This window comes from Branchiostoma floridae, chromosome 2 (assembly GCF_000003815.2).
Source record: "Branchiostoma floridae strain S238N-H82 chromosome 2, Bfl_VNyyK, whole genome shotgun sequence".
NCBI classification, from domain to species: domain Eukaryota; kingdom Metazoa; phylum Chordata; class Leptocardii; order Amphioxiformes; family Branchiostomatidae; genus Branchiostoma; species Branchiostoma floridae.
In genome coordinates, this window is record NC_049980.1 from 22,812,521 (window position 1) to 22,836,722 (window position 24,202).

The 24,202-nt window shown below is 40.5% G+C and overlaps 2 protein-coding genes across 4 annotated transcripts in view; both read left to right on the forward strand.

The window, feature by feature from the left end:
* The first annotated feature begins 34 nt into the window (after positions 1 to 34).
* Positions 35 to 16,083, forward strand: LOC118410425 (eukaryotic translation initiation factor 3 subunit E-A-like). 2 transcript variants are annotated; one of them, XM_035812141.1, is made up of 15 exons: positions 35 to 219; positions 950 to 1,009; positions 1,392 to 1,449; positions 1,821 to 1,856; positions 2,519 to 2,636; positions 2,786 to 2,828; positions 4,595 to 4,699; positions 4,918 to 5,043; positions 5,329 to 5,453; positions 5,787 to 5,904; positions 6,255 to 6,356; positions 6,633 to 6,742; positions 6,895 to 6,997; positions 7,276 to 7,410; positions 15,931 to 16,083. In XM_035812141.1, the coding sequence occupies exons 1-15, from the start codon at positions 130 to 132 to the stop codon at positions 15,964 to 15,966; spliced, it is 1,365 nt and encodes a 454-aa protein (XP_035668034.1). In that variant the 5' UTR covers positions 35 to 129; the 3' UTR covers positions 15,967 to 16,083. The 2 variants fall into 2 exon arrangements, with proteins under 2 accessions (XP_035668034.1, XP_035668035.1); XM_035812142.1 differs by lacking the exon at positions 1,821 to 1,856.
* LOC118410428 (R-spondin-2-like) overlaps positions 14,916 to 24,202 on the forward strand; it is a 41,489-nt gene continuing 32,202 nt past the window's right edge. Inside the window, exon 1 of one of the 2 annotated variants that reach the window (XM_035812145.1) lies at positions 14,916 to 15,872. In XM_035812145.1, the coding sequence (XP_035668038.1) occupies positions 15,734 to 15,872 (139 nt within the window). In that variant the 5' untranslated portion in view covers positions 14,916 to 15,733. The remainder of the gene's footprint in view (positions 15,873 to 24,202) is intronic. The other variant, XM_035812146.1, reaches the window with a different exon arrangement.

A 24,202-nucleotide genomic window follows, 5' to 3' on the forward strand; every position in this document is an offset into this window, starting at 1 on the left:
AATTTTATATATATTCTACATTTCCTTTGGGATAAAATACCTACTTATCAATCATTATTGATTATATCTAAAAAGGTTTCCCCCCCTTCCCCCCTTCTTCACCAAAATTATCATTAAACCGAAGTCAAGATGGCGGAGTGGGACCTGACGACCCGCATGGGCCAGTATCTGGACAGACATTTAGTCTTTCCTCTGCTGGAATTCCTGTCTGTTAAAGGGGTAAGTTGGTCTTAAGGCAACCTTGGAATGTTTTGAATCTTTTTCTAGAAGATTAGGGTAATATCTTTGCAGTTTGTCGGTGGTATAACGGGAGACGTTTCGCAACTCGTGGCCGGCATATGGCGCCTTCGTGCAGGTGGGAGGGGGGCACCCTACAAAATTATATTATGCGGAAATCATTTGCATGTACAAATCTATTATCTTATGACATGCGCATTGCAGAAATGTAGACAAATGTAAAGATTAAGAAATTTCAGTTGGTGCTAAAATGTACTAGTGCAGAAAGTGTGGTTAGTGGAATAATTTGCATTTAATGATATATAATATTTTTCGTGGTGGATTCATCATAATTTGTATATGCTATAGGAGTGGAAAGGGAGGTTTATGGTGTGTTTCAAATTCGCATCAGAAAAAGATTATTATTCTGTAGGACATAAGTCATAAAAGGGTCACGATACCACATTTTGTACTAGAGCAACCAGGCCGGATGGACTCGACTTAAGCAAGTAAGCAAGCAACCATTACAAAACTACAGCAAAGGTTTCACTGTTGAAAAACCATACTACATGTCTTTTTGCCTGTTTATGTCAAGTAATCAACCTATCTCAAACTCATGAGCTTGTGAGACTAGACATAGAAGTAACAGAAACATAATTTGTAGGATCCTACACTACAGTGTTACCAAAGATTGTGTATTTTTAAAGCAGAGTAATCATTGTGTTTTTTCCAGATCTATGATGAACATGAGCTGCTGAAGGGGAAATTGGACCTTCTCAGCAACACCAACATGGTAAGACTTTTCTTTCTATGCTTTATGGGACTTGGTTCTATCAATTGTATCTCTGAATATATTGTGTAGCCTCATGGAAGGGAACCATCTTGTTTTTGCTTCATTTCATCCTCTTCTTTCATTTCATTGACCAGGCTATCACTATGGTTACTGGTAAAGTTACCAAAATGGTGCTTAATAACATGCAGCAAGTGGCAGGATGAAGCAGGAGGGGCAGGTCACCATATGTACATAGAAACAAATAAATGAAGTAGTTTGTTAGGCTAGATCATGTGAAGGTAAATAGGTATTTGCTTTCAAATGTTAATTTCTAGTTTCATTTTAAAAGCTAAGTATCTTTGTGCAGTGTATCAGCAGACTTTGTTCTGTTTGTTCTTGTCAGGTTGACTTTGCCATGGATGTGTGGAAGAGCCTGTATCCTGACCAGGACGTGCCAGACAGTAAGACTTTTCTTTTATGCTTGAATAATCCTGGAAGAGCTTCTTGTACGTTAGGCAAACCTTGGCTGTTGTGCCATGCAAGTTTTGGTTTATAATTGTTTGTACGCTTTTGGAAAGCAACAAGAAGTTTTACCAGTAGGTTCAGAAAGGCCCTGAAACTTAATGCACGTGTGAAGTCTACATGTTGGTTACAGTTTTATGGCTCAAAAATAGGTAAATACTGCTAGACTGATTTTTAAAACTTAAGACAGTTAGTTACCCATTTCCCTATTCTAGCAAATGAGCCCCAATACCATAGATGTGACAGATATATTTCTTAGAATGACATAAAGCAGCAGAACCCATGTTGATTTTGTCTCCTTTGGTTCCAGTCCAAAGCCAGCAGCGACCGCTGGGCATGTACCTAGGTACACACAGACCTCAGTCAGGTCATATTTCTCAGGAAAACCATGCAGAATCTTATCTTGACTTAAGGTTGCCCCAATGAAGCTATTCATTGTTCTTGTAATCAAAACTTGTGATTGGTTTCAGTTTTTGATGATGTTGGGGAGTCTTTTATGTATGTATTTTTAGGGTGTAGATTTATAAGAAGTTCAGAAATTCAGTTGCAACAAGCCAATGACTGCCTTCATTTTGGAAATATGAGTCATGACCTGACATATTTTCTGCTTGGTTATTATGTTATTGTTTATACCTGTCTGAGTGTCTGTTATACTTTTATGGTAATATGGCAATATGCCATAATGTTGTTCTCAAGCATCTATGTACATGTACTTGCAATAACTCACTGATAGTTTGCTAGCAGCATGGCCATGTTGGTGTTATTTTGGCTGAGGCTAGTAGACAAGAAGTTGGCAGTTCTCAACTTCTGTATATGATGTTCATTTGCTTTTGCTGGAAACAAAACTTTGGATCTAAGCTTTTAATTTCTTTTATTGAAGCAAGGTTCTTTCCCAAGCATGTTGACTGAAAAGTTTTAGATTTGGTGGAGAAGAAATTGCTCAGGATCCGATGGGACCCAGTATACCCAGTTTTGTGTATTCAGTGAAAGTGTTTGTGTGTGTTCCAGGTCTGGTTCAGAAGCGACAGGAGGTTGTTGGTCAGCTGAAGTTCCTCCAGGCAGAGTGTGAACCCATTGTTAAGATCTTTGAAGACCCTGAGGTGGCCCGACAGATCCAGTCCACAAGGTACCGTCTCATGTTGACCGTTACTTGTCGATTTTAGGATGTTGCATTGTTGTAGTATACTGTATAGGTAAATATTTTGTTTCATCCAGCCCTTGTTTATGTCTGATAAAGACTGTTGACAAAAAAAATGTTTGCTTGTGTCTTTTCAGGGATGGCAGACAACTCTTTGATTACTTGGCACGAAACCATGGGGTAAGTACTCTCATGTCCCTAATAAACGTACCGGAACGTTTATTTTTTTCAGCCACAATCCACCCGGTACGTTCTTATTTTGGACGGTACGTTTATTTTTTTTCTGAAAATTGGGGCTTTGCTTAGCCAGGACCCTCAAAGAATTGAATTTTTGGGGTTTTCTGCCCATATTTCCGCGGTATTTTTGCTCAAAATTCCTTATTTTTCGGGGGAAACGGCGCGGATTTCCATGAGCGTGTACGCGTACGCGGTACTCTTTCGGTGATTTCGGTCGATCTCGCTATGACGCTACGAAGTAAATGTTGTTCTTGGGGGAAAATAAAACACCACACTGACGTTTTGAAATACAATTTTTACATAAATAACTTTTAGTTTTAATTTAGTAGTAGTTTATAGTCTCTGTTTACATCGTAAACCAGCACCTTGCACGAGGAATTTCCCGCTGGTCTTGTGGTTCCATGCGCTTTCGGCAGCGAGGCGGAAGAGTGATTCGTTCACATAATAAATGCTGGACGTAAAAATAACAACTATAACTTCGTTTCCCTTGTGATATGAGTTTTGACGCCGCAAATTCTCCCAAACGACAGGAATTCGTCGGTTAAAATCAATGTATCAAGGTATCATTTCTAAGCATCAAACCGCCACAACTTTCCTTTGTAGATGCATGTGCCATTATGCCGAGATGGTCACGTCGAAATAAAACTTTCTTAACGTAGGCTTATTTCTTTGACAAAAATCAACCTTAGTCTAGTTTTCACATAACTAACTTTTATTTAATAGATTTTAATCGTTTTTATACCGTAATCACTGTATTTTATGCTACACATCAGAAATTCTGTTGCGATATTTAACCTTGGTAAAAGTGGAGTCGTCCACTGACCCCTAGTGACCTGCAAGTGAAGTGCAAAGAGTCTGCGATGAGAAAAAAACGCCACGTGAATTCAACAACACTTCGCATAAAATCACATAATTTTGTATAATGTTTCCTTTATTCAATGTCTCCTTCATAAAGAGTCCAAGTTGAACCGACATTTTGCAGATGTAGTACAGAAAAAAAACGTGATCCCCTCGTGGATAATTTACTATTTAGCGCAGCGACTAACGCGGCCAGCCACGCGTCCGTGACGGCAGTGTTGGCATAGCGGCCGGACTGAAAATTGTCTGGCCGCAATCGCATTCGACAGGTGACCGCTATAGACTAATTTCTTAATGCTTAGGTCAACGGGAAAAATCCAAGGGACCGACGAAAACTGACCGCATGGCCAGTTACGTGGCACCTCAGTTACGTGGCCCCTATACTCAGGTGACCCTAAGGCAGATTTTTCACTGCGAATTTCAACTTACCTTTTATTAAAAAATTGAGAAAACATCATGATTCGAACAAGATATCTATAGTTCTTCAGCTCATCACTTATAGAACTAACTGATGTGGTTCTTAGGCATAAATGAATAAAAAGACCTACCTGCTTATCATCTCCTTTTCTTTGGACAGAAGTAGCATGTTCACAGTTAAATACATGTCAATTTGGTAATTTTCCGGGGGGTATGTTTATTCCGGGGGGTACGTTTATTAGATATTGACGATTTGTCCGGGGGGTATGTTTATTCCGGAAGGTATGTTTATTAGGGACATGAGAGTATATATACATGTAGTATATGAGATTTTGTTCTAACTGGACGTCTTTGAAATTTTTTAGATAGTTAATGAGCCAGTCAAGAATATGTATCAGTGTGGTTGATTGCAAATGTTGTTTTCCCTCCCCCAGTTTGAGTCCAAGATGGTGGACACTCTGTATGACTATGCTAAGTTCCAGTATGAGTGTGGTAACTACTCCGGAGCTGCTGAGTACCTCTACTTCCACAGGGTGCTGGTGAGTACATGAGCAGGCTCCCAGTTAAAGCTTGTAACTTGTAACTATGGTTAAGACCCTAAACTCATTGTAGCATGCCTATGAGAACCATATTGGGTGGGTCAGGACAATCATACACATTTTGTATGTTGAAAAAAGGCTTGTATGTTAGACTGTTAGACTGCCCAACAGCCAGGGCCTACAGTACTACTTTGTGTTAACATCCTGGTTTGTTTCAGGTCCCCAGTGATGACAAAAATGCCATGAACTCCCTGTGGGGAAAGCTGGCCTCAGAGATCCTGATGCAGAACTGGGACCCTGCCATGGAGGATCTCAACAGGCTCAAGGATGTCATCGATGGCAGCGTGAGTCTTAGGGACCCCTTTGTCTTTTTTTTTTGGTTTACATAATTTTTTTCATCTTGTCTCTTGTCTCTAGTTATTTTGTTTACTATGTCTCACAATCTTTTTACAATATTTTTTGCTTTTCTTGCATTTAGTACTTTCTTTACATTGCACTTACCTCTTAATCATTCTCCCCTTTTACCTTTCTTAATCTACATGTATAGGATCCTGTGAAAGGTGTAAAATGTAGTCATTTTAGTTTTTGTCAAAGAGATGTTTAATGTTGAGTGCCTTTTTTCTCTGCAGACGTTCACCAATCAGCTCCAGGTACTCCAGCAGAGGACATGGCTGATCCACTGGTCTCTCTTTGTGTTCTTCAACCACCCCAAGGGCAGGGACATGATCATCGATCTGTTCCTGTACCAGCCTTCGTGAGTGTAGTCTTTTTGAAATGACATAGCCAAGTTAGCTGTGTCATTCTCTATTATTGTGGAAAAATGTGTCAATTGTACCAGTTTATAAGTTGTGTGCAAGTATGTTATCAAGGTAATGAGAACGTCTACTTTACAATCGGCTCTGTACCAGTGTAAGTTAGGAACACTGCTAGAGATGCATTTGAACTCCTTGTGTACTTGTGTTAGAGTCAGTATAGATTCAGGACAATGAGACCCAGACAATGAAGAAATTGAATGGAATAGACTAGCCAATGGCCTCAAACTTAGTCTTTAGTCATTCTCAACATTAAATGCCTGTGTTGTTTTCAGGTACCTGAATGCCATTCAGACCATGTGTCCCCACATTCTCCGGTATCTGACAACAGCAGTCATCTGCAACAAGCGCAGACGGACTGTTCTCAAGGACCTGGTCAAGGTCATACAACAGGTGGGTACACACCTGGAGACACATGCAGCAGTGCCTGGAGGAGGTGTCTCAAACCTCAGAACCTTGACGTATTGTTTTCTGATCTCAGAAAGTACAGAAGTAGATGTACGTGATCAGGCATAGTAAAGTGCAAAAAAAATTATGTTTTGTCAGTTTAGTAGATTAGTAGACTCCATCTTTACTTCAAGTAGATTTTGCTTGTTCTCAATTATTTTTTTTTCAAACATCGGGCACTTCAGGTGAAGCCCAAACTTGGAGGGTGTTATAGATTATGTAGCATTACATGTATGTATAGAAAAAGAGGATATTGCTCTTCAAGTTCAAGTATGATTTTTTTCTTTTCTTTCCAGGAATCTTACACTTACCAAGACCCCATCACTGAGTTCCTGGAATGCCTGTATGTCAACTTTGACTTTGACGGAGCTCAGAAGAAGCTGAGGGAGTGTGAAACAGTAAGGCCTTTTTTTCTCCCTTCTCCAAAACTCAATCATCATTGATCGAAAATAAATGAACTGAAATGATTTTTCGTGAGGTGTTTTTGTAGTACTGAAGTAGTGCAGATTAAAGCTTCATAATTAGACATAAATGTAAATATTTTGAACTATGTCAGGTCAAAAAGGAAGACCGGTAGTGTTGTCAACTTACAGGAAATCAGTGCAAACAATACTTGATTTACATCTATGTATTGGGACAAACTAAATCTAATAACATTTCCCATTGCTCTGTAGGTTCTAGTGAATGACTTCTTCTTGGTGGCCTGTCTGGAAGAGTTTATAGAGAACGCACGGCTTTTCATCTTTGAAACGTTCTGCCGTATACACCAGTGCATCAGCATCAGGTAATATGAGTACTTTGTGTAGAGATTTTATGATTCAAAAGTTTTAGAGAGCAGTGTACTAATGTATGTATTTTGAGGGTAGCTTGAGGGCCTGCAGTTTCTTCTGTTCATGCCAGGTGTCTCTTCTTGACCATTGCCTTTCTGTTCTGCAGTATGCTTGCTGAGAAGCTGAACATGACACCTGATGAAGCTGAGCGCTGGATTGTCAACCTGATCCGTAACGCCCGTCTGGACGCCAAAATAGACTCCAAACTGGTAATTCCCATCCTCTTTATGTACCTCTGCCTAGGAGATAATATTTATTTTTGCTACTTACCTCTTTTGTTTTTGTTTATTCATCATGGATTTTTAAAATTTTCTCTGAAGATGTGCAGGAACTATGATAGCTGTACAAAGTTGCAACAAATGATTCTCTAAGTTTCAAAATCTGGTCAGCCCAAGACTTGAGTCTTATGGGCCTACTTTCACTTAATGTGTAAGACTTAGTTTTATCTGTAGATGAGCCGAAAGTTTCTCTTGTTTTCCCCCCTCAGGGCCATGTAGTGATGGGCACACAGGCCATCTCACCTTACCAGCAGGTGATCGAGAAGACAAAAGGCCTGGCCTTCCGCAGTCAGATGTTACTACATAACCTGGACAAGAGGAAGGGCAAGGAGGACCAAGACAGCGTCAGTCCCTTCTTCTGAACTACTTGTACTGTAGCACAACAGTCGTATGGCTGGTGTGGGCTTGTGTGCTGACATCGCCTGTGATTTGAGGTGTTGGCAAGACATGCTGAGCACTACAGAATCAAATTTCTGGTCACCCATATTCTGGGAAAATTACATCTTTAAGAAGCAAACAGAATTTCATCCAGTTTTATTCTGATGTTTCAAATATACAGATGGTGGTACAAAATGTTGGAGTGAAACTCTTTCTGGAATTCTAGAACTTTTTACTATCAGTAAGCAATGATTTACCACACATGTATTGGTGTCAGTCCATTGCTAATGTTTCAGCATTGTCTTACCTACACATAGATTCTGTTAATCGTATAATCTTCCATTCTGTTAACAACAAATTTCAAATTAATCATTTTCTGTCACATTAATATGATGATCTATCTGGATAAATATCAAATGATTTCTTCCAATCTGCCTCTTTGCATTTTTGTATGCATGTTATTGAATCAACAAGAATACATAGACATACATCATTACCTAAAGCACTGATGAGTCACTGCACAGTTTTCTCTGTGCTTTGGAACAAATTTGTGTGTGTATAATTGTATGTGTGTGTGTGTGTGTAGTAAATCTGTGCGATTTGTATTGTAGTGCTGTGTTATGTGAAACTGTTGAAAGAGGATGTAAGTGAATGTTGCCTTGTGTGAGCTTAGATTTCCAGCATGCGTAGAAACTAATAACTAGCCATCAGGTAGTGGAAGTGATCTCCAGGTCTCACGGTTCATTAGTAACTCTACTTACACCCAATTTCCACTGGAGGCTGCAACTTTATGAAATCAACTCCAACAGTCACTGAGCAATTGCTATCTAGTGGAAATTCGTCCTTGAAAAAAGTTGAAGACATTTTAAAAGTATTTGCTCTTTCCTTGTAACGATACGTTCTTGTTGAATGTATTAAAGACAGATAAAGGAATGACAGTAGTCCAATAGGGACCTGTGTGATGATGTGTAGTGTAAGGGGGCTGTGGAACCGAGGAATAAAGGTGATAGGGTCCAAGGTGCAGAAACTGCCTCTTTAACTGGAGATGTGTGCGCCAACTGTTAGTCCTGCCCCCCAGGGATAACGGACATGGATGATGATTGGTGATGACAAGGGTAGCCAGGTTCTGTGGCAGGCTTGCCAACCCTCAGCACAAATGGAAGTGCTGAGGCAGTTCTGAAAGCTGTAAGATGCACGGAAAAGAGCCCCAAATCCGAAATGAGTTAGCACAGTGGTATGGGAACTGGGAGAAGGTACAATGTAGGAAAAACTTGATAATCAGGTTTGAAAACGATGCCCAATGATATTGACCTACAGATTTCTGTGAGCTGCTTCAGCTATCCTGTTAATAGCGTACATGATGGTACCTGACAGCAGCCTCTTGGTCTTCATTTTGGACCTGTAAAAATTAGTCTTGGTCCATGAAAATAAAAATGAATAAAAATTCCTGGGCAAGTGGGACAATCTTGGTCATCAGTCATAACATGTTTGGTTTGGTTTATGAAGATCTCCATTAGTGATACATCATTCTTCCTACAGTCTATTACATAAAAATACAAAACGGAAATACAATGTATTCAATAAATTACACATTTGTTTTAACTGAAAACTAACATAAAGTGGAATCAGCATAATTTGTACGTCTTCTTTTTACATTTACATTATTATGGAAATTTGTGAGTGTGCCTAAAGGGTGGCACAATAAAAGATGACTGAGTAGTTGTGACAAAGGTCTGGTACAGGAATGTGTCACCTGTTGGGTGAAACTCAGAGAGGAACACACGGGCTAAAAATACATACAGCAAACATTTTTGGGTCTTTTAAGTTAAAAATAGACCCTTATCTAAAATGGCACTAGGTCAGGCCATAATTTTAATCAGATTGTACAGAATGGCCTTTTGTCCAACAGGTGGTACATTCCTACACTTTCTTCATGTCACCCCCACTCAGCTATGTCTTTTATCTTCTTCAACGTGAACAGAAATAGGTCTTCATGATGTTTTTCCTTAGGCAAGATGTTCAGAAGTGGTATGTCATGACCTAGACAGCATTCATGTGTGGCTTAGCATTTTACAATGTTCTTTGGAGCATGTAAGGTTGTACTTGAGAATGGCAAGTAGAAGACTCCAGGTGAAAGCTCAAGGGTTGCGATTAATATTCCAGCATTGTTTCTTCAGTCAGAGACTGACACTGAATTTAGTGTTGACTTTTTAACGACCAGAAGTTTGACAAAAAAAGAGGACAATGACTACTAAAATGATGTATGTATGAATCACTATGGTATCTATAGAAAAACCATTTGTTTAAAAATGAACAAGAAAACATCCTAAAGAAGTCTGATAAATCTTGATACCAAAGGGTCTTTTCTGCTAACTTATTTTTGTTTTCTTTCAGGTTGCTTTCATTGTGAAATCACCAATACATAGGCATTGAATCCTGGGGGTCCTTATTCTTGAAATTTCAGTAGCCACTCTGGTTCTTCTACATACAGTATATGAAAATAATTCAATTGACAACTCAGGATTCTTGGGAATACAAAGTTCCATATATCATTTGAGACGATTTGTATCTGAAACCTGGAAACCAATTACAGTACAGGACATAGGAACTCCTGGAGTAGGTGAGTGCAGCGTGGAGCTGTCACTGCCAGTCTGGGGGCCTGTGTGTGAGACAAGGCAGGGAGGGGAGGAATGTGTTTGATGTACCATCCTGGTGGCCAGGAGATGGTAGACATGTCCTCTGGACTGGTGGAGTCAGCAGGCAGAACAAGATTCTCACTCATCACACTAAATAGCACTTGATTATTACAAACCAGCCTTGAGCAGAGTGGCAGAGCAGAACTATCAAAAGTCATAATTGCCCAATGTCTTATCCCATGCTCCAGGGCTGTCTCCTGGACCTATCTCTCCGTCCCGTGATGGAAATATTTTGTTGGGATGGACAAAAATGTTGCCCTGTCTTGCCCCCCAAAAATGAACTTCGTGACATGAAACTGAGGAAAATGTAATATGTAATCTTCTAATATGACAGTAAAAATCAACATGTTAAGAAGAAAGTCTAAAGGTTGAGACAGTCCACAGTCTTGCTCACCATAACAAGCAAACTTGCATGCTTAAGTTATCATCAACAACCATGTAATTGCCTTGTTACTGCCTCAGTTGGCCTTTAGACCTGTAAGTAGTATGTCATTGACCTAATATGTCGATGGTTACACTGGGTTCATCATTGTCATCCATTTGGAACCTTCTGAGTTTGTAGTTCAAGGTTGCCCTTTATAGTTCCTTTTGATTATCCTATAAAACATCATTTTATGGGGTAAAGTAACTGATACCAGCCAAGAACAGCATCTATCTGATGTGGAACAGACATCGTGAAGAAAAACTCTAATCATCAAAAACGTGTTTGGGACACTTGATGAGACCATAAGATAATGTCAGTGTCATAAACAATGTAGACTTACAGCTAGTAGGACATGGGGAATCCTCTGTTCCCCATTTTCACACCTGTCCTCACATGGCCTCTGGGAATAGCCACATTTGTAACAAATTACACCAAACACCCATGTTGGAATGAATGGATACATTATCAAACTTCCCCTTGCCTTGCCTTGGGCAACAACCCTGCCTCTAACTTCTGACTTTCATTAGTACCAATTTTGCCATATTAACCAGCCTTTTAGTTTTGTCACGTCATGATAAGGCAAGGGTTGCCTCTCTCCTGAGTGTCCTTTTGAACAAGTGTTTGAACCACAAGCAGCAATTTTATCACTGCCAAGGTCGCTCATCATCTTAAGAGGTCAATGACCTTTTGATGGCCTGGGGTGTGCAATAGGACAGAACTATGTAGAAGACCAATTGGAGGTGCTACATGTATGGTCCTGTTTAGAGTATGCTTTACTTTAGAAAGTGATGATAAAACTTGCATGCTTTTTTTTTTTTTTTTTTAATGTTTGGCCCAGAGTGACTGGCTGCTAGGTCTGTTTCACACGCACATAAATTTTGTCAGGCTCTAAGAAAAGAGTTGGCAATATTGTAAACCATACAAAGCTGCAAAATGAGTAAACATTGTACTATAAGTTGCAAAAAAATATCAAACAACAGATACTGATGTGTTAGAATACCAGAGTCAATCTGAAAGTCAAAGAAGGAGATCTGAATGAACGAAAATGAAGAATTTATTATTCTCTATCTTACTCTGTGTGTTTAATTTTTGTTCAACCTCCTTGACCACTGATATTACAGATATATGTAATAAGGGCAACTTTTTTTTTTACAAGCTTTTGTTTATTTGCATGCTTGCATCAGTTTTTGGGTTACCAGAAGATGTCATCCAAATATATAATCAAATCAACATGGCCTTTGTGATGTGGTCTGCCGGAGGCTACGTCTGCCTTCCACATTGGAGTTTCCTAATGGATGAAATCACTCAGAAGGGACAACTTGTACCTGAATCAGGACAGTAACTATGTCCGTATGGTGGACATCTTAAAAAAGTCAAAACAAACTTTCCTGTAAAGAAGGCCAGGAAAGCTAATATGTTAACATTTTGTCACATATCTCGGGTAAAGTTGAGACCTTGGTGACCTGGCTAGGCTTGTCAGAGTTTGTTCAAGCAGTCTCCAGCTGATGTTTCTACAAATTGAGCACCAGTCCTGGTGCCTATGACATTTGACCTTCATTTAGAGGCCACCTTAAATTTACAGTTGGGACATAACCTTTATTTTTTATATGACATTCCATCTTTGGCTTGGAGTAAAAACATTGATGATATTGACTTATTGCAGTTGTGATAGCTCATTCTTCAATGATACTGTACATTCAACCTTCCTTGGAAGAAAATTAAAGTGATCTCAAAGCAGTTTAGCTGACTGAAGAGCTATTCTTCCACTGGTGGTGACAGAGAGGACAGATGCTATGTACAGTCACATGTCTTACAGGTTCATTGTACCAAAATTCCCCAGTTCCCTTTGACAGTAATATCCTAAAGACTGCAACCCTTTCCAGTAGCATGCATGTTGGGTGAACAACAACAGCCAGGATACAAAACTCACAGCTTCCCAGGCCAGAGGCAGGGCCACTAACCACTGAACAATGCAGAAGAAGAGAACCTTCCAAGAAGCAGATAGAGAAACAGATCTGCCTCAGGTGGTGAGATATATTGCTTGACTGCTGCCATCTGAGAGATGCCTAAGTTGAAACAGTTGTCTATAAGCCGGGCAATTTGATGTAATTGCAGCAGGAATGCCAAGGTGATTGTATCATTCCTGAGGGTTCTGTCTCTCTAACTCTTAAAACAAACTCTCGTGCCATGTTTTTCCATCTTGGAACTTGTTATGACTTATGTCAGTACATTTAGTGGTGTTACATGCAGGTGCTTCCTAGGTCTAATAAGGTTCCATGTGGCCAGTTACCTGATCCTAAAACTGTATTATCATTAAATGAAATGGTCACTGATGAAAGTAAGAGATCAGAGATCTGGTTTTTCCTTTCACTGTGTTCTTTTCTCTCAACTTGTTTTCCATAATGTCAGGTGAAAAGGTCAGTTTTTATTTTTACACCATAGCCCTCCATCCTCCTTTCTGGGTGACTTGATACAAACTTAAAGATATCCAAGGACAAAATAATTTGTCATTTTTTATTGGTAATACTGATTGAGACATGATAGAGTTCCAATGGTTGTGGCATCCAATGGCTGAGTGGCTACATGAATGTTGCATGTGAACTCTGCAGTGTCCTAGACACAATGAACAACAGCCCTTTGCCCCTACAGCCTCAAAATGGCTGCTAGACTACCTTTACCTTTTACCATATGTTCAGTCATGAACATATCTTACACATTATGGTTTCCAAGAACTCTTCCCTAAAATGTCCTGACCACATGTATGCGAGCCACTACCTTCCATTCCTGTTGAACTCTGCCTTCAACTATCTTGGAAGACTGATACAGACAGATTACGGAGAGCCCTCTCTGCATACCAGCCCCGCAGGCACCCTGCACGATGGACCGCTGGTGCAATTCGTTTTGACACATATTATTGACAACAGTCTGGCCAATTAGAAGGTAAGCTTTGTATGCCTAAGGAGCTATGATGCTTAAAATGCCTAAGTATGAACAGTGGAGGCCTAGTCTATGCAAGAACATAAAGAGGAAAACAAAAACGTTATTTTCTGATACTTTTTGTCGCTGATATGCTTCACGTGCAAGGCACCTTAAGACAAGTTCTTGTGCACAAGAAGCAGACGAGCGGCGAAGACTGTCATCCTGAAATTGTTCACCTTTGCCATGACAGGAGAGAAGGTGCCAAGATAATCCTTTTCCTTGGTCACCGTTAGCAACAGGGAGATGAGTCCTGGAGAAGTCAGCCAAGATGGCTGGGTGTTCTGGTCAGGTTTCTTAAAGGAATTTTCCCATGCTGAGCTGAGGAGAGCCTCTAAATCCCACTCTACTGGAGAACAGCTTATCTGTGCTAACGTTCAGGAGCTGTGCTAGCTATAGAGATTGGGAGAGTAGGATATATTTGGGGGTTTTGATATTACTCAAGGACGCTGACAACTTCCGTAGCAGAAAGGGATAGACATGTCCTTGAGACAGCCGTTCAGAAAAGTCAATCTTATATGATATTTATGGAGAGGTAGAAACTTTGTAGTTAAGTACGTGATTGAGTTTGTCTCAATAATTTCTCACTAGTCTCCATAGGTAAACTTAATACCACAATTTCCAGCTAGGGCCCAACCATTACAGCTACATGAAGATCCAGGACCTGTATGTGACTGTGTGTAAGGTTGGTTCTCATGAAAACTGTATGTGTACTCACCCATGAACAGACCCGTCAGTTGCGTGCATATCAGACCTTGGAACTCCCAACTGCTCCAGGCTAGGATTGGAGCCTTGTGGTCCCAATTCCCAGCCATATGACAACTTTAATAGAAATCCAGGCTAGAAATAGGCATGGAAAGGAAATGAGTGCCTTACAATGTGTATTACAAGCACTGTCAACAATTAAGTTACAAGATTTGTTCATCTTAAAAGCCTTGTGTCTACCTTAAGTGCATACATCCCCTATATGTTAGTTCAATATCTTCTATGCAGAAAACTATGAAGGTCTTATTATTTGTTAAGACCTTTATAGTTAAAACTATGAAGGTCTTAACAACATGATACAATTATGTATTGGTCGGTTTTGATACAGCATGGAGTTGGGGGAGAATGCATTAGATTGAACTGAACAGTATTAGATATAAAATAGAATAAGAATAATATGAAAGAGAATAAATGATACAAAAAATATTGATTGAATATCAATATTAAATCAAATGGTTGTGGAAAACTATGCAATATCATTTAGGTGCATGCTTTTGGACTTTACAGCTATACACCTGTATTGTGGCAGAAATGGTGGATCACAGAATGTCACATCCCAAAAGTAACAAATACTTGCAGTACATAATACAAAAAAAATGTATTATAAACCCAACTATTATCTACAGATAATAAAATTAGATGAAAGATCCCCTCCCGTAGACTGGAATGGGCTGATCCAGACTCCCTGCTGGTAAGGTTGGTTAGCAGGTTAGGGGCAGACCATTTGTGGAAGTAACATGGATTTAGCTTCACATCTTAGAAATACATAGATTTTCGTTTTTTTTAAATTCAACATTATTTAGTCATTTCAATGGCTGTCAAGAAGCATGAATCAATAAACAAAATTGACTAAAAGTATACAACTTCCCAAATTGTACTGTACAGCATGTTAGGTTACAATAGCTATTGACACTTCCCCATCAAATCCATATGTTAGGTAACTGTGCATTAGGCACCTGTAGAGTCTACAGACTAAGGCTCAGCATAACCCTGACTATTGCCAGCACATTTGGAGTTGTATGACTGTCTGTGTTTGATATCATTGGGATGTTGCCACAGTTGTTGATCCATGGCTTGTCCCGGAGTACAGGACCAGTATGGGGTGTAGTGTGAGCCAGACATTCTAACTGTGAGCTGTCCAGATGCTGGGGACTAGTCAACAGTCGGATGTGTCGCAGGCCCAGGGATAACATACTTGGAACATACTCACAGGAACGGCACCCTTGCCGAGAGCAAGGGCAGGAGCAGTCACTCTTACTTTTCTGGGCTGAAAACTACATGTAACATTGGAGCTTGACAGGATTCTCAACGGAAAGGTTTAGCAAGTTGTCACAGTGCTTTGGATTTACTTCTTGTTGAGGTGAAGTTCTTCACAGGTTTATAGGAACCGGCATGTTGTCACACAAGGAGGAAGCAGAGTCCTAGGAAATGCCCTGTTTTGGGTCTGCCCTGAGACCTTGGGATGGGAATGTACGTGTGGCAGTGATGGTGTGTTTGGTGCTGCGATCTGTGTGCATGGCGACGACATCAAGCGTGCTGAAGTTTGAACCATCGTCAGCAGTGAAAGGTACGTGTGATTCCTCTCTGATCATTACTAACTGCCTTGTTTGTTTGTTTTTCTACAGGTGCCACACTGGGGAGCCCAGGATGTTGGTTTTTGAGATCAAAAGACATCAAGGCAGTCAATATTCATTTGGGAATTTCTTTTGGGTAAAATGTCCCATCTTATAAATCATGTGATGGTAAAATGGAATAAATCAGCCCCAATATGTTCAATATTTGCAGAATATGTATTTCTTTTACTTTTCTTTGATCTCCTCCTCCCCATATACAAAATCCATATACATTGTACATGTAAGTTTTGCTTGTAGCAGATCCAATAATGTGCATTTTGGCACTTTTGAATCAGACAGCTTCAATCAAAGTTGTGTTATTTGTCCCTGATGCAGTTTCCTTCCTGCAGTGTAGATTGAACTGTCAAAGTACATAAGTTCTAGAGAGGATATCTAATTTACTAACTAGAATTTGTTGCATACATGCAAGTATGGCCTATACAACGTATATGATATCATAGACCACATAAATTCTATTGAACGCAGTAAACCTGCCTATTGGGGAGGGGGAAGTACTGGGGAGCTATGCAGATGACACATACATGTAGTTCTCACATACTTACTCAATCACACTCAACTCTATTGAAAATGCTCAGAAGCATTCTATGACTTTCCTCTCCAATTTTTACTATCATAGCAACCAAAGTAGTTTTATTATTTCTTTTCAACCACAAAAAACCTGCTGCTCTTAATGGCAATTCTACAATGTACATCCCATATGGTATTTCCCCAAATATCTTTGAAGCTAAATTAATGTTGTCAGTGACAAAGACTGACTAGTAGTAAGTGCATATAACATTTCACCGTTTACTAGTGATCATGGACCTTGGTATATTTGTAAACATAGACAGAGAGGTCAACAACTGAAATCATGTTTTCTTTTAAATGTTTTCATGTACAAATGCAAGAAGAATACCATGTAAACATATGTAGGTAAAATGGTGGGAAGAATGCAGCTGTCTGAAGCACAAGCTCTGGGCCATATTTGAGGCACTAATGTGCACTTTCTGTCATTTTAAAGGAGTTGACAACAATGTGTAAGAAGTATGGACTGTTTTATAGTTAAAGAGAAAAGGTTTCATACACAGCAATGGTAAAACTAATCCTGAACCATGCTGGAATTTCTCAATAATGACCGTTTGATGAAAGGTTGCAGTGTAGCAGAGGTGCAGACTATAGAAGTTAAATCAACACTTCTTGTTAATGTTCATTCTCTAACCTTCATTTGACCTTGATGAGCAGGTGGCCAATGCCACTGTCCTCATGTACTGGTATGTTTACATTTCGTTTCATTCAACAAGGTTCCTCCCTGGTCTCAAGAAACCATAGAAACTAGCCAAACAGAGCGAACGGAAGACCGTAAATTCTGGCCTTATCCAGACTTTTATCATTCTGCACCAGTACAGATAACACTGTCTAAGTTTCAGAACAGGGTCAGGGAAACTTTAACCTAATTGTTTACATACGAACCTATCCTTCTAATCAGGTGTAGGTGCGAATGGAGTGGAGTTTAAAAGCTCAATAACAAGACCATATGGAAGCTGGACGACCCAGTTAATACACATCAGTTCTGCGTTAAATCTTTGTGTTCTTCTGGCTAGATAGTCATGATCAAATGAGGACGAATTTTGCTCGGCAGGGTGCGCAAGAGTCTACAATGTCTACAACATTTTGAGGCATGAGTTTCTGTGCACGAAAAGTTCACGTGAGACATTATTGCAGAGTCTTGGTGTAAGATTCTGCAATAATGTCTCACGTGAACTTTTCGTGCACGGAAACTCGTGCTTCAAAATGTTACAGACATTGTAGATCTCTTTTGGTTATGGTGCTAGAAAGACGTAAACTTAGTTAAGTTGATTTGTTTGAACGCTTATTCCTTCCTTGACTTGGGCTAATGTCGTAGAGTGCTTTTGAGAAAGGGATAGTGTCGGGTGGTAAAATCTGAAGAAATCGAGTAAACAATGCAGCCTTATACCTTTGCCTTCGGCGGGCTTGACAATTAACGGATCCGTTCCATGTACAAGCTAGGTGACGCATCTTTCAGCTCCAACGAACAGGAGAACGATACATATGGCTTTACACACACTGATACAAAATGTCAGCAGATACGGCCAAAGACTAAATCTCATGTAAGCTGTATCTATAAATGACATCTGCAGACACTTAAGTTGCCAGTTCGAGACTGTGATGATAATTGATGAAATTGTCTCATTCATGTCGCACAGCTCCGTCCTTTTCCATTTGAGGCTCTATATACTCCGTAGTAAATGACCTTTGCGCTCTTTCGATTGCCATGCAATGGCCTGTTGCCATGTACATGTCTTTGATTCAGCACATACAAAACTATGGATTTTCGTTTTAAGATGAAGACCAGTGTGTCGTAGACCTATAAAGAAGGCGGACTTACCTGTGGCACTCAGGTAGACTTGTATGGCTTTTGAATTACTAATTCATCGAAAACAATCCAACACTAAGTACTCATAAGTTTTACCATCTTCACTATGGAGCGCAATGTCAGTAGAAGGCCTAAGGTAACGTAGTACCTGTACTACAAATGTATTTTTAATTTTACATCAAGAAATGTTGATACGAGTATGTAAAAGGACGAAAAATAAGAGGACGTAATAAAGTATTAGTTGTAGATATTGAAGTCGCTGTGATTGTCGTTTGAATTGTAAACCACTTTTCGCTTACTTTGGACAATCTCCCCATTTGGCGTGAAAATGCCAGTCAATGATGTCAGTCAACAAATGATGATGATGATAAGTTGCAGAAAATCATGTCTACCAATTGCCCACTGCTAACGAGGTGTGGTAACTGGCGATGGGACACAGCAGGGATGATAAAGATAACGTTAGATAAAGTCAAAATCCAGACAACCCACGCTTTTCTCGGCGATCTCGTTACGGCAGGACTAACGGGGTTAGCGGAATCTCAGGAAGTTTTTGATGTACGTAAGGAAGATCGCAGGTAACCAGGACAAGATGTCCAGATGTAAGGCAATTTGTTCCTCTAGCTCATTCAGCTGATGTCTCACAGAAATGAGGACATAAAACAAAATGCTGTCAACATTTCATTACGCGTCTGAGTTTTTGATGATATGCTGGCTTGAATTCCTTTCGTCAGATGTGAGTTTTTCCAAAGAAATGCCCGGTGCTTCACGGGAACGGAAGTTTACGAAACATTACGGTTTTATCTTTCTACATCTGAATTGGGAATTATCGAAGAACCCATGTTCACTTGGACAATGTCGGATATCAAAGGCTTTGAATTGGGTACAACAAAACTGGCAAAAAGTAGAAATATCGACACTTTTGTTTGAACTTTGAGGTAATAAAGAAGGCCCCAAAAGAACGAACCTCTATACACTTCCCCTTGCTGTGTTTTATATAAACCTGATTTAGATTGCCCTCCATTACCCGGTCAGCAGGGTCCGCGGAGGGGTAGCCGCTCCTCAAGGTCACAGGCCTTCCTGAAGGTCACGCCAGACGTCTTTGATGCTCGGCTTTGTTTTGGTACGTCCCACTGTGTCTGGGATTTCTGATGGAGGGTGAACAAATGGGATGGACAACATCTGTAGGTCTTACGTATCTTGTGCCAAACAGAACAGACAGAAGAAATGACCCGTTGTGGTATGTTGTTCCCATCGCAGTTTCTATCGCTCTCTTTTCCAAGTTCTCCTCTTACATTGTAATGGCAATCGAATCGCAATGCTGCAGATTACAACATGTACATTAGGTGATGAATGGGCTAGTAAATACTTCTTAATACCCTGGAAAGCCAGAGAGTAGCGCAGCGGCTACGGGCTTTTCCCGGGCGGCGTAACTCCCTTGTCCGGCTAATTCGATTTACGGAGCATCTTGCTTGGGGGGTGGAACAGAAGTGTGCGGTCTCTAAGTCATTTGTAAGTCAATTTTTGGCTAGGTTCTCACCAAGTGAATATAGGATACCAAATGTTGCTCAAGAGGTGTTCTCTCGACCTGTCAATCTCGTTGACCCCAGTGTGCTTCTACAACCTGTATCTAATATTGGTGGTCGGTAGGTGGCGCAGTTGTTCCTTTACTCCTCTGATTGAAAGGACAGACTTTGAGTGCGCTAAAAAATTCACCACTCTTGTCGATAAGAGTTGGTTGTACGCATGCGTTGATCAGTTTGTAATGCACAGTGTGTACTTGTAGATTCCTACAGTAGTGTAGGACAGTAGTGTAGGGCATAAAATGTATGCGGCGCCATATCACCATGGCCCTTTGCCAGCTTTGCAACGCATTTTACAGAATACAGATACTAGTACACTCCCAACCACAACCGATGGAGAGCGGCACCATGTGCTATAGTTCGTGTCGCCACCTCTCCCATCATCATCTAGGTGCACGTTGGCTGTGCTGAAACTAATCTGTTCCTAACACAGCAGTGAAAAACGTATACAAGCATCCAAGAACATACTTAAATTTAGTACATTGATTGTAGTTACGGTGTTACGCCATATGGCTCTTTACCAGTTGTGCGATACAGTTGCTCAGACTACTCTCCGTAAACGTTGCAGACTTCAGCGGACAGTTCAGTCCTAGGTGACTGCTGTTGAGATGTACTGCCTGCAAAAGTGTACTTCATCTCCGGACACAACCTCGAGAGCGAGACTTTGTCCTCTTTATTTGTGTCATCGAATCTCCCATCATCACCTGCGGTTACTTTTGCAGTTTATTTTGGTGCCCGCCGGGAGGCGTCTTAGTCTGCCGCTAACAGCCTTCCCGCGCCGCAGACAGAAATGTTGATCCCTAACTAAAACAGGTCATTAGAGGGAAGGGTCAATGGAAGTGCAAGTGCGTAGTTTTGGGACCATTTGCCTGATTTTTTTTAAAAATCTACCCTGTCGCTTTTTTTTTCAAATTCAAGTGTTAAAAAAGCGGGAAGAACTTATACTTTTAAAAAGTGAATGAAAGAGCTAGCAAAACAATTAAACCCAATTTGACAGAGCTAGCAAAACAAGCCCAATTTGATAATACTTTATGGTCGGTAATGCTACTTATCGAAATGAAGAGAGAGTGTTCCTTCTTGTTATATCAGTAGCCGGCATACATACATGTGCTGTATTGTAGGATTTGCAAGATTTCAGTTACAAGAAGTGAGTTTTGCGTTTCGTTGGACGTCTAGGCGTTAAGCCCCCTGTCATCAGGTGGTTGATTTGCCTGGCCCGGAGATCGCCGTGGTCTGGTGCTCACATGGCGGCCGCCTCAGCGGTTTCCGCCGCTGAAATATCCCCGCGTTCTGCCGCGATCCGCTGCCCGAGCAGGCGATGATAGGATAAGACTAACGTTGTGCTTTATTTGCTATATAGCGAGGTTTACTGACGTTACAATCATATTTCTAACCCTGCCACTAGAACAATGCGGTAATATGAATAACAAATTTTATTGCAAGAACAGATTGAAAGGTGATTGTCACAGCACGTTGTATCGGCCACATTTCAAGACATGTGATGACTCAGGCACAAAGGAAAATATTTAAGTATAGCAGGTGTATTTCGTATGAGTCAGTGTGCATCTTCAAGCAAAAGAACGTTGTATTGGTCATGATATTCTTCACTGTGTAACAAATTTACAGAAACTAGAGTTAGGAAATGGTTTTGACAAACTATAAGACCAAAGGCTTTTGAGACGTGTACCACTTGTACTATGCACCGAGGTCATGTCAAATATGGTGCTCTTTGAAAAATGAGCCCGTCAGCCCTTTGATAAATGGGTAATATTCGTGCCGATAGTCAAACCTTGCAGCTCACATCAGAAACACATTTGTCACCTAACAAGTTCAGAACCATGCCAAGTGTTGCCTTGGAAAGTAGAACCCAGCTGCCGGTTACGATTGTGGCATTTTCAGATGTAACTTACTGCCGTTTCATTCTGACATTGACAGAAACTGCAGGAACGTAAAGGAAAACACACCTAATCCTTCATTGTCAACCTGTCGTCATTTCTGTCGGATTAACATACATATCAACTCAACAAAGCGAGACCATGTCCAAAACTAACACTCCGTTTTGCAAAATGTCCGTCAGAGCCCTCTGTAGTATGATAAGTATGTTGTTAGGAATCTTATCTTCACTGTTAGCTGATAATGAACGAAAAGGTAAATGACAAAAATATTGATTGATTTTCGTGGGTATTGTTCAACGCCTTGCAGTACGTACTACTTTGCGCTTTTGGGCGAAAAAGGTGTAAATTGACAATTACGTACCTACCCCCCTGAAAAAACCCCACCCCATCCCACGTACCAGTATGTTCAGTGTTCATAGGAAGTTGGATTCGTGTGTCTCCGTTTATCTCATTATCTTAAGATAAACCACGAACATGACGCAGGACCACCCCTCACCCCCTCACCCTGAAGGTGTCAGTGCCCGTCATCCCCCCATGGCCACCGCCCGTCTGTGTGAGACAAACCCAGCCTGGGGTTTCCCAGAGTTGTGGACCGGGTGTTTGGCATCACCACAGGAATGCTATTTCTAAACTTCTGGAATGTCAAAACGTTCATAGTAAACGGGCCTGACGGTTTGAGGGAAAGCATGCGTATGACGTTTGTACAAGGTAAAACGCTTTGTGTGATTCCACCACAATTCTTATAGGCCATCACATTCGCCATAAAGCAGTTACAACATCGTTAAAACATCCTTGTCTTTCGTCTATGCCACGCACCAGAGAGCAGTTTTTATATCCTATGAATTGATATGCAAAAGAGATCTAGTAGGAGCAGGTCCATCCTTACTATGAATCAATATGCAAAAAGGGGAAGAAGACAAAATGTATAGTCAGGATAGGATATAAAAACTGATCTCCAACAAGATCTCCCCATTGTCACTGACGAAAGACAAACGTCTGACCGTTTCTAAAATCATATCTAGTTGCTTGGGTAACTCCTTTTTTGCGTATCTTATTACCTGGACGTCTAACCTTCATCGACGCATCACTTACATTCAAAAGTACCCCTCAAAAACCCACTCAGTGCATGTCATAATTCCACATGTTCACGTTTGATACAAGTCAGATGCAGACCAGGCCAGATCTCTCTTCTTTCAATTGTCAATCCATTCCTTCGTTCACTTTTTCATCAATTATTTATTTGTTCTAACCACTCCCTTGACACCTGATGAGGACCCAAAATGCTCTCCAATATTTATATTTCAGCCATACCATATATGGTATGGTGAAATATATTGTATTCGTAATGTTTCTTTCTTTCTTTCTTTCTTTCTCCTGTCAAATCTTCAAAGCGATTCATCTCCGTCGTTCCGTGACCGAATGACCTGAAATTTGTCACAAGGGTAGAGTGGGTCAATACCAAGGTGCTGTTTTCTCATTTTTTTCATATCTGCCTCTAAAATGATTTTATTGAAGTTTAAAGGTCATGTTTTGACCAAAACGGTATATTGTGGCCCACTGTTCCCTTGAATTACAATGGAATGACCTTAAATTTGGTGTAGATAGGCATTAGATAGTTGGTAAAATGATTCAAGTAAAATTTTTGGCATAAAACAATTTCGAATTATTAATTTCTGCACTTTTCTGAGGGGAAATTGGTTTCCTTTCGGTCTTCTCCCGTGAACTCCAGTGACCCCAGAGCCCACACGTGCCAGGTGCCAGCGGTCTGGGGAGAGCGAGAGTTAATTACTTTATGGACGCCAGCCAATCAGCGACGAGAAAGGCGAATGCTAGTTAATATTCATAAGCGGGGCCTTGCAATCCAGTATATACACAAACAGATGCATATTACAGCACAGTGGCCATGCGGTACCCTGTGCCCGGTTTGAAATTGTAGTTTGCGAGGATTTGGAGTTCAGACAGGGTCATTTGAGCGGTAGCGGACGGTACGCGTGCATTGAACGTTAGTGTCGATGACTTTACCAACATTCCGCATGGCACTATCAATCATTTTCGGCAGATTTGGACAGGGAAAATTGGACAGTTTGCGTTTAGTTTTGATACGTAAGTTTGACAGTGGCGAGAATGCATGTATTTTTTCCCGAATAAATGTAGGTACTTCTAGTGTTGTTGTTGTTCTTTTTTGACGTAAACTTTGTACATTCAAATTGTAAGTAACTTTAAACTGCCAGAGTTTGAGCACTCTCAGTACCAGAGTATCACCACTGACCTCCGAAAAGAAACCCCCGAACAAGGTAGAAACACCTATCCTCCGGGTCTCGCACGCTACGAGCAGGAAATTATAACACTCAGACAAGATTACGTCCGATGGCTCAGCGGATTGCATACAAAGTTAAACAATTTAACAGTGGTAT

Excerpts from the sequence above, each read along its gene's own strand:
- LOC118410425 (XM_035812141.1), top strand. The coding sequence starts at position 130 with ATGGCGGAGTGGGACCTGACGACCCGCATGGGCCAGTATCTGGACAGA. Across the intron at positions 1,450-1,820 it reads TGACCAGGACGTGCCAGACA|TCCAAAGCCAGCAGCGACCG; the intron begins GTAAGACTTTTC and ends CTTTGGTTCCAG. Across the intron at positions 6,998-7,275 it reads CCAAAATAGACTCCAAACTG|GGCCATGTAGTGATGGGCAC; the intron begins GTAATTCCCATC and ends TTCCCCCCTCAG.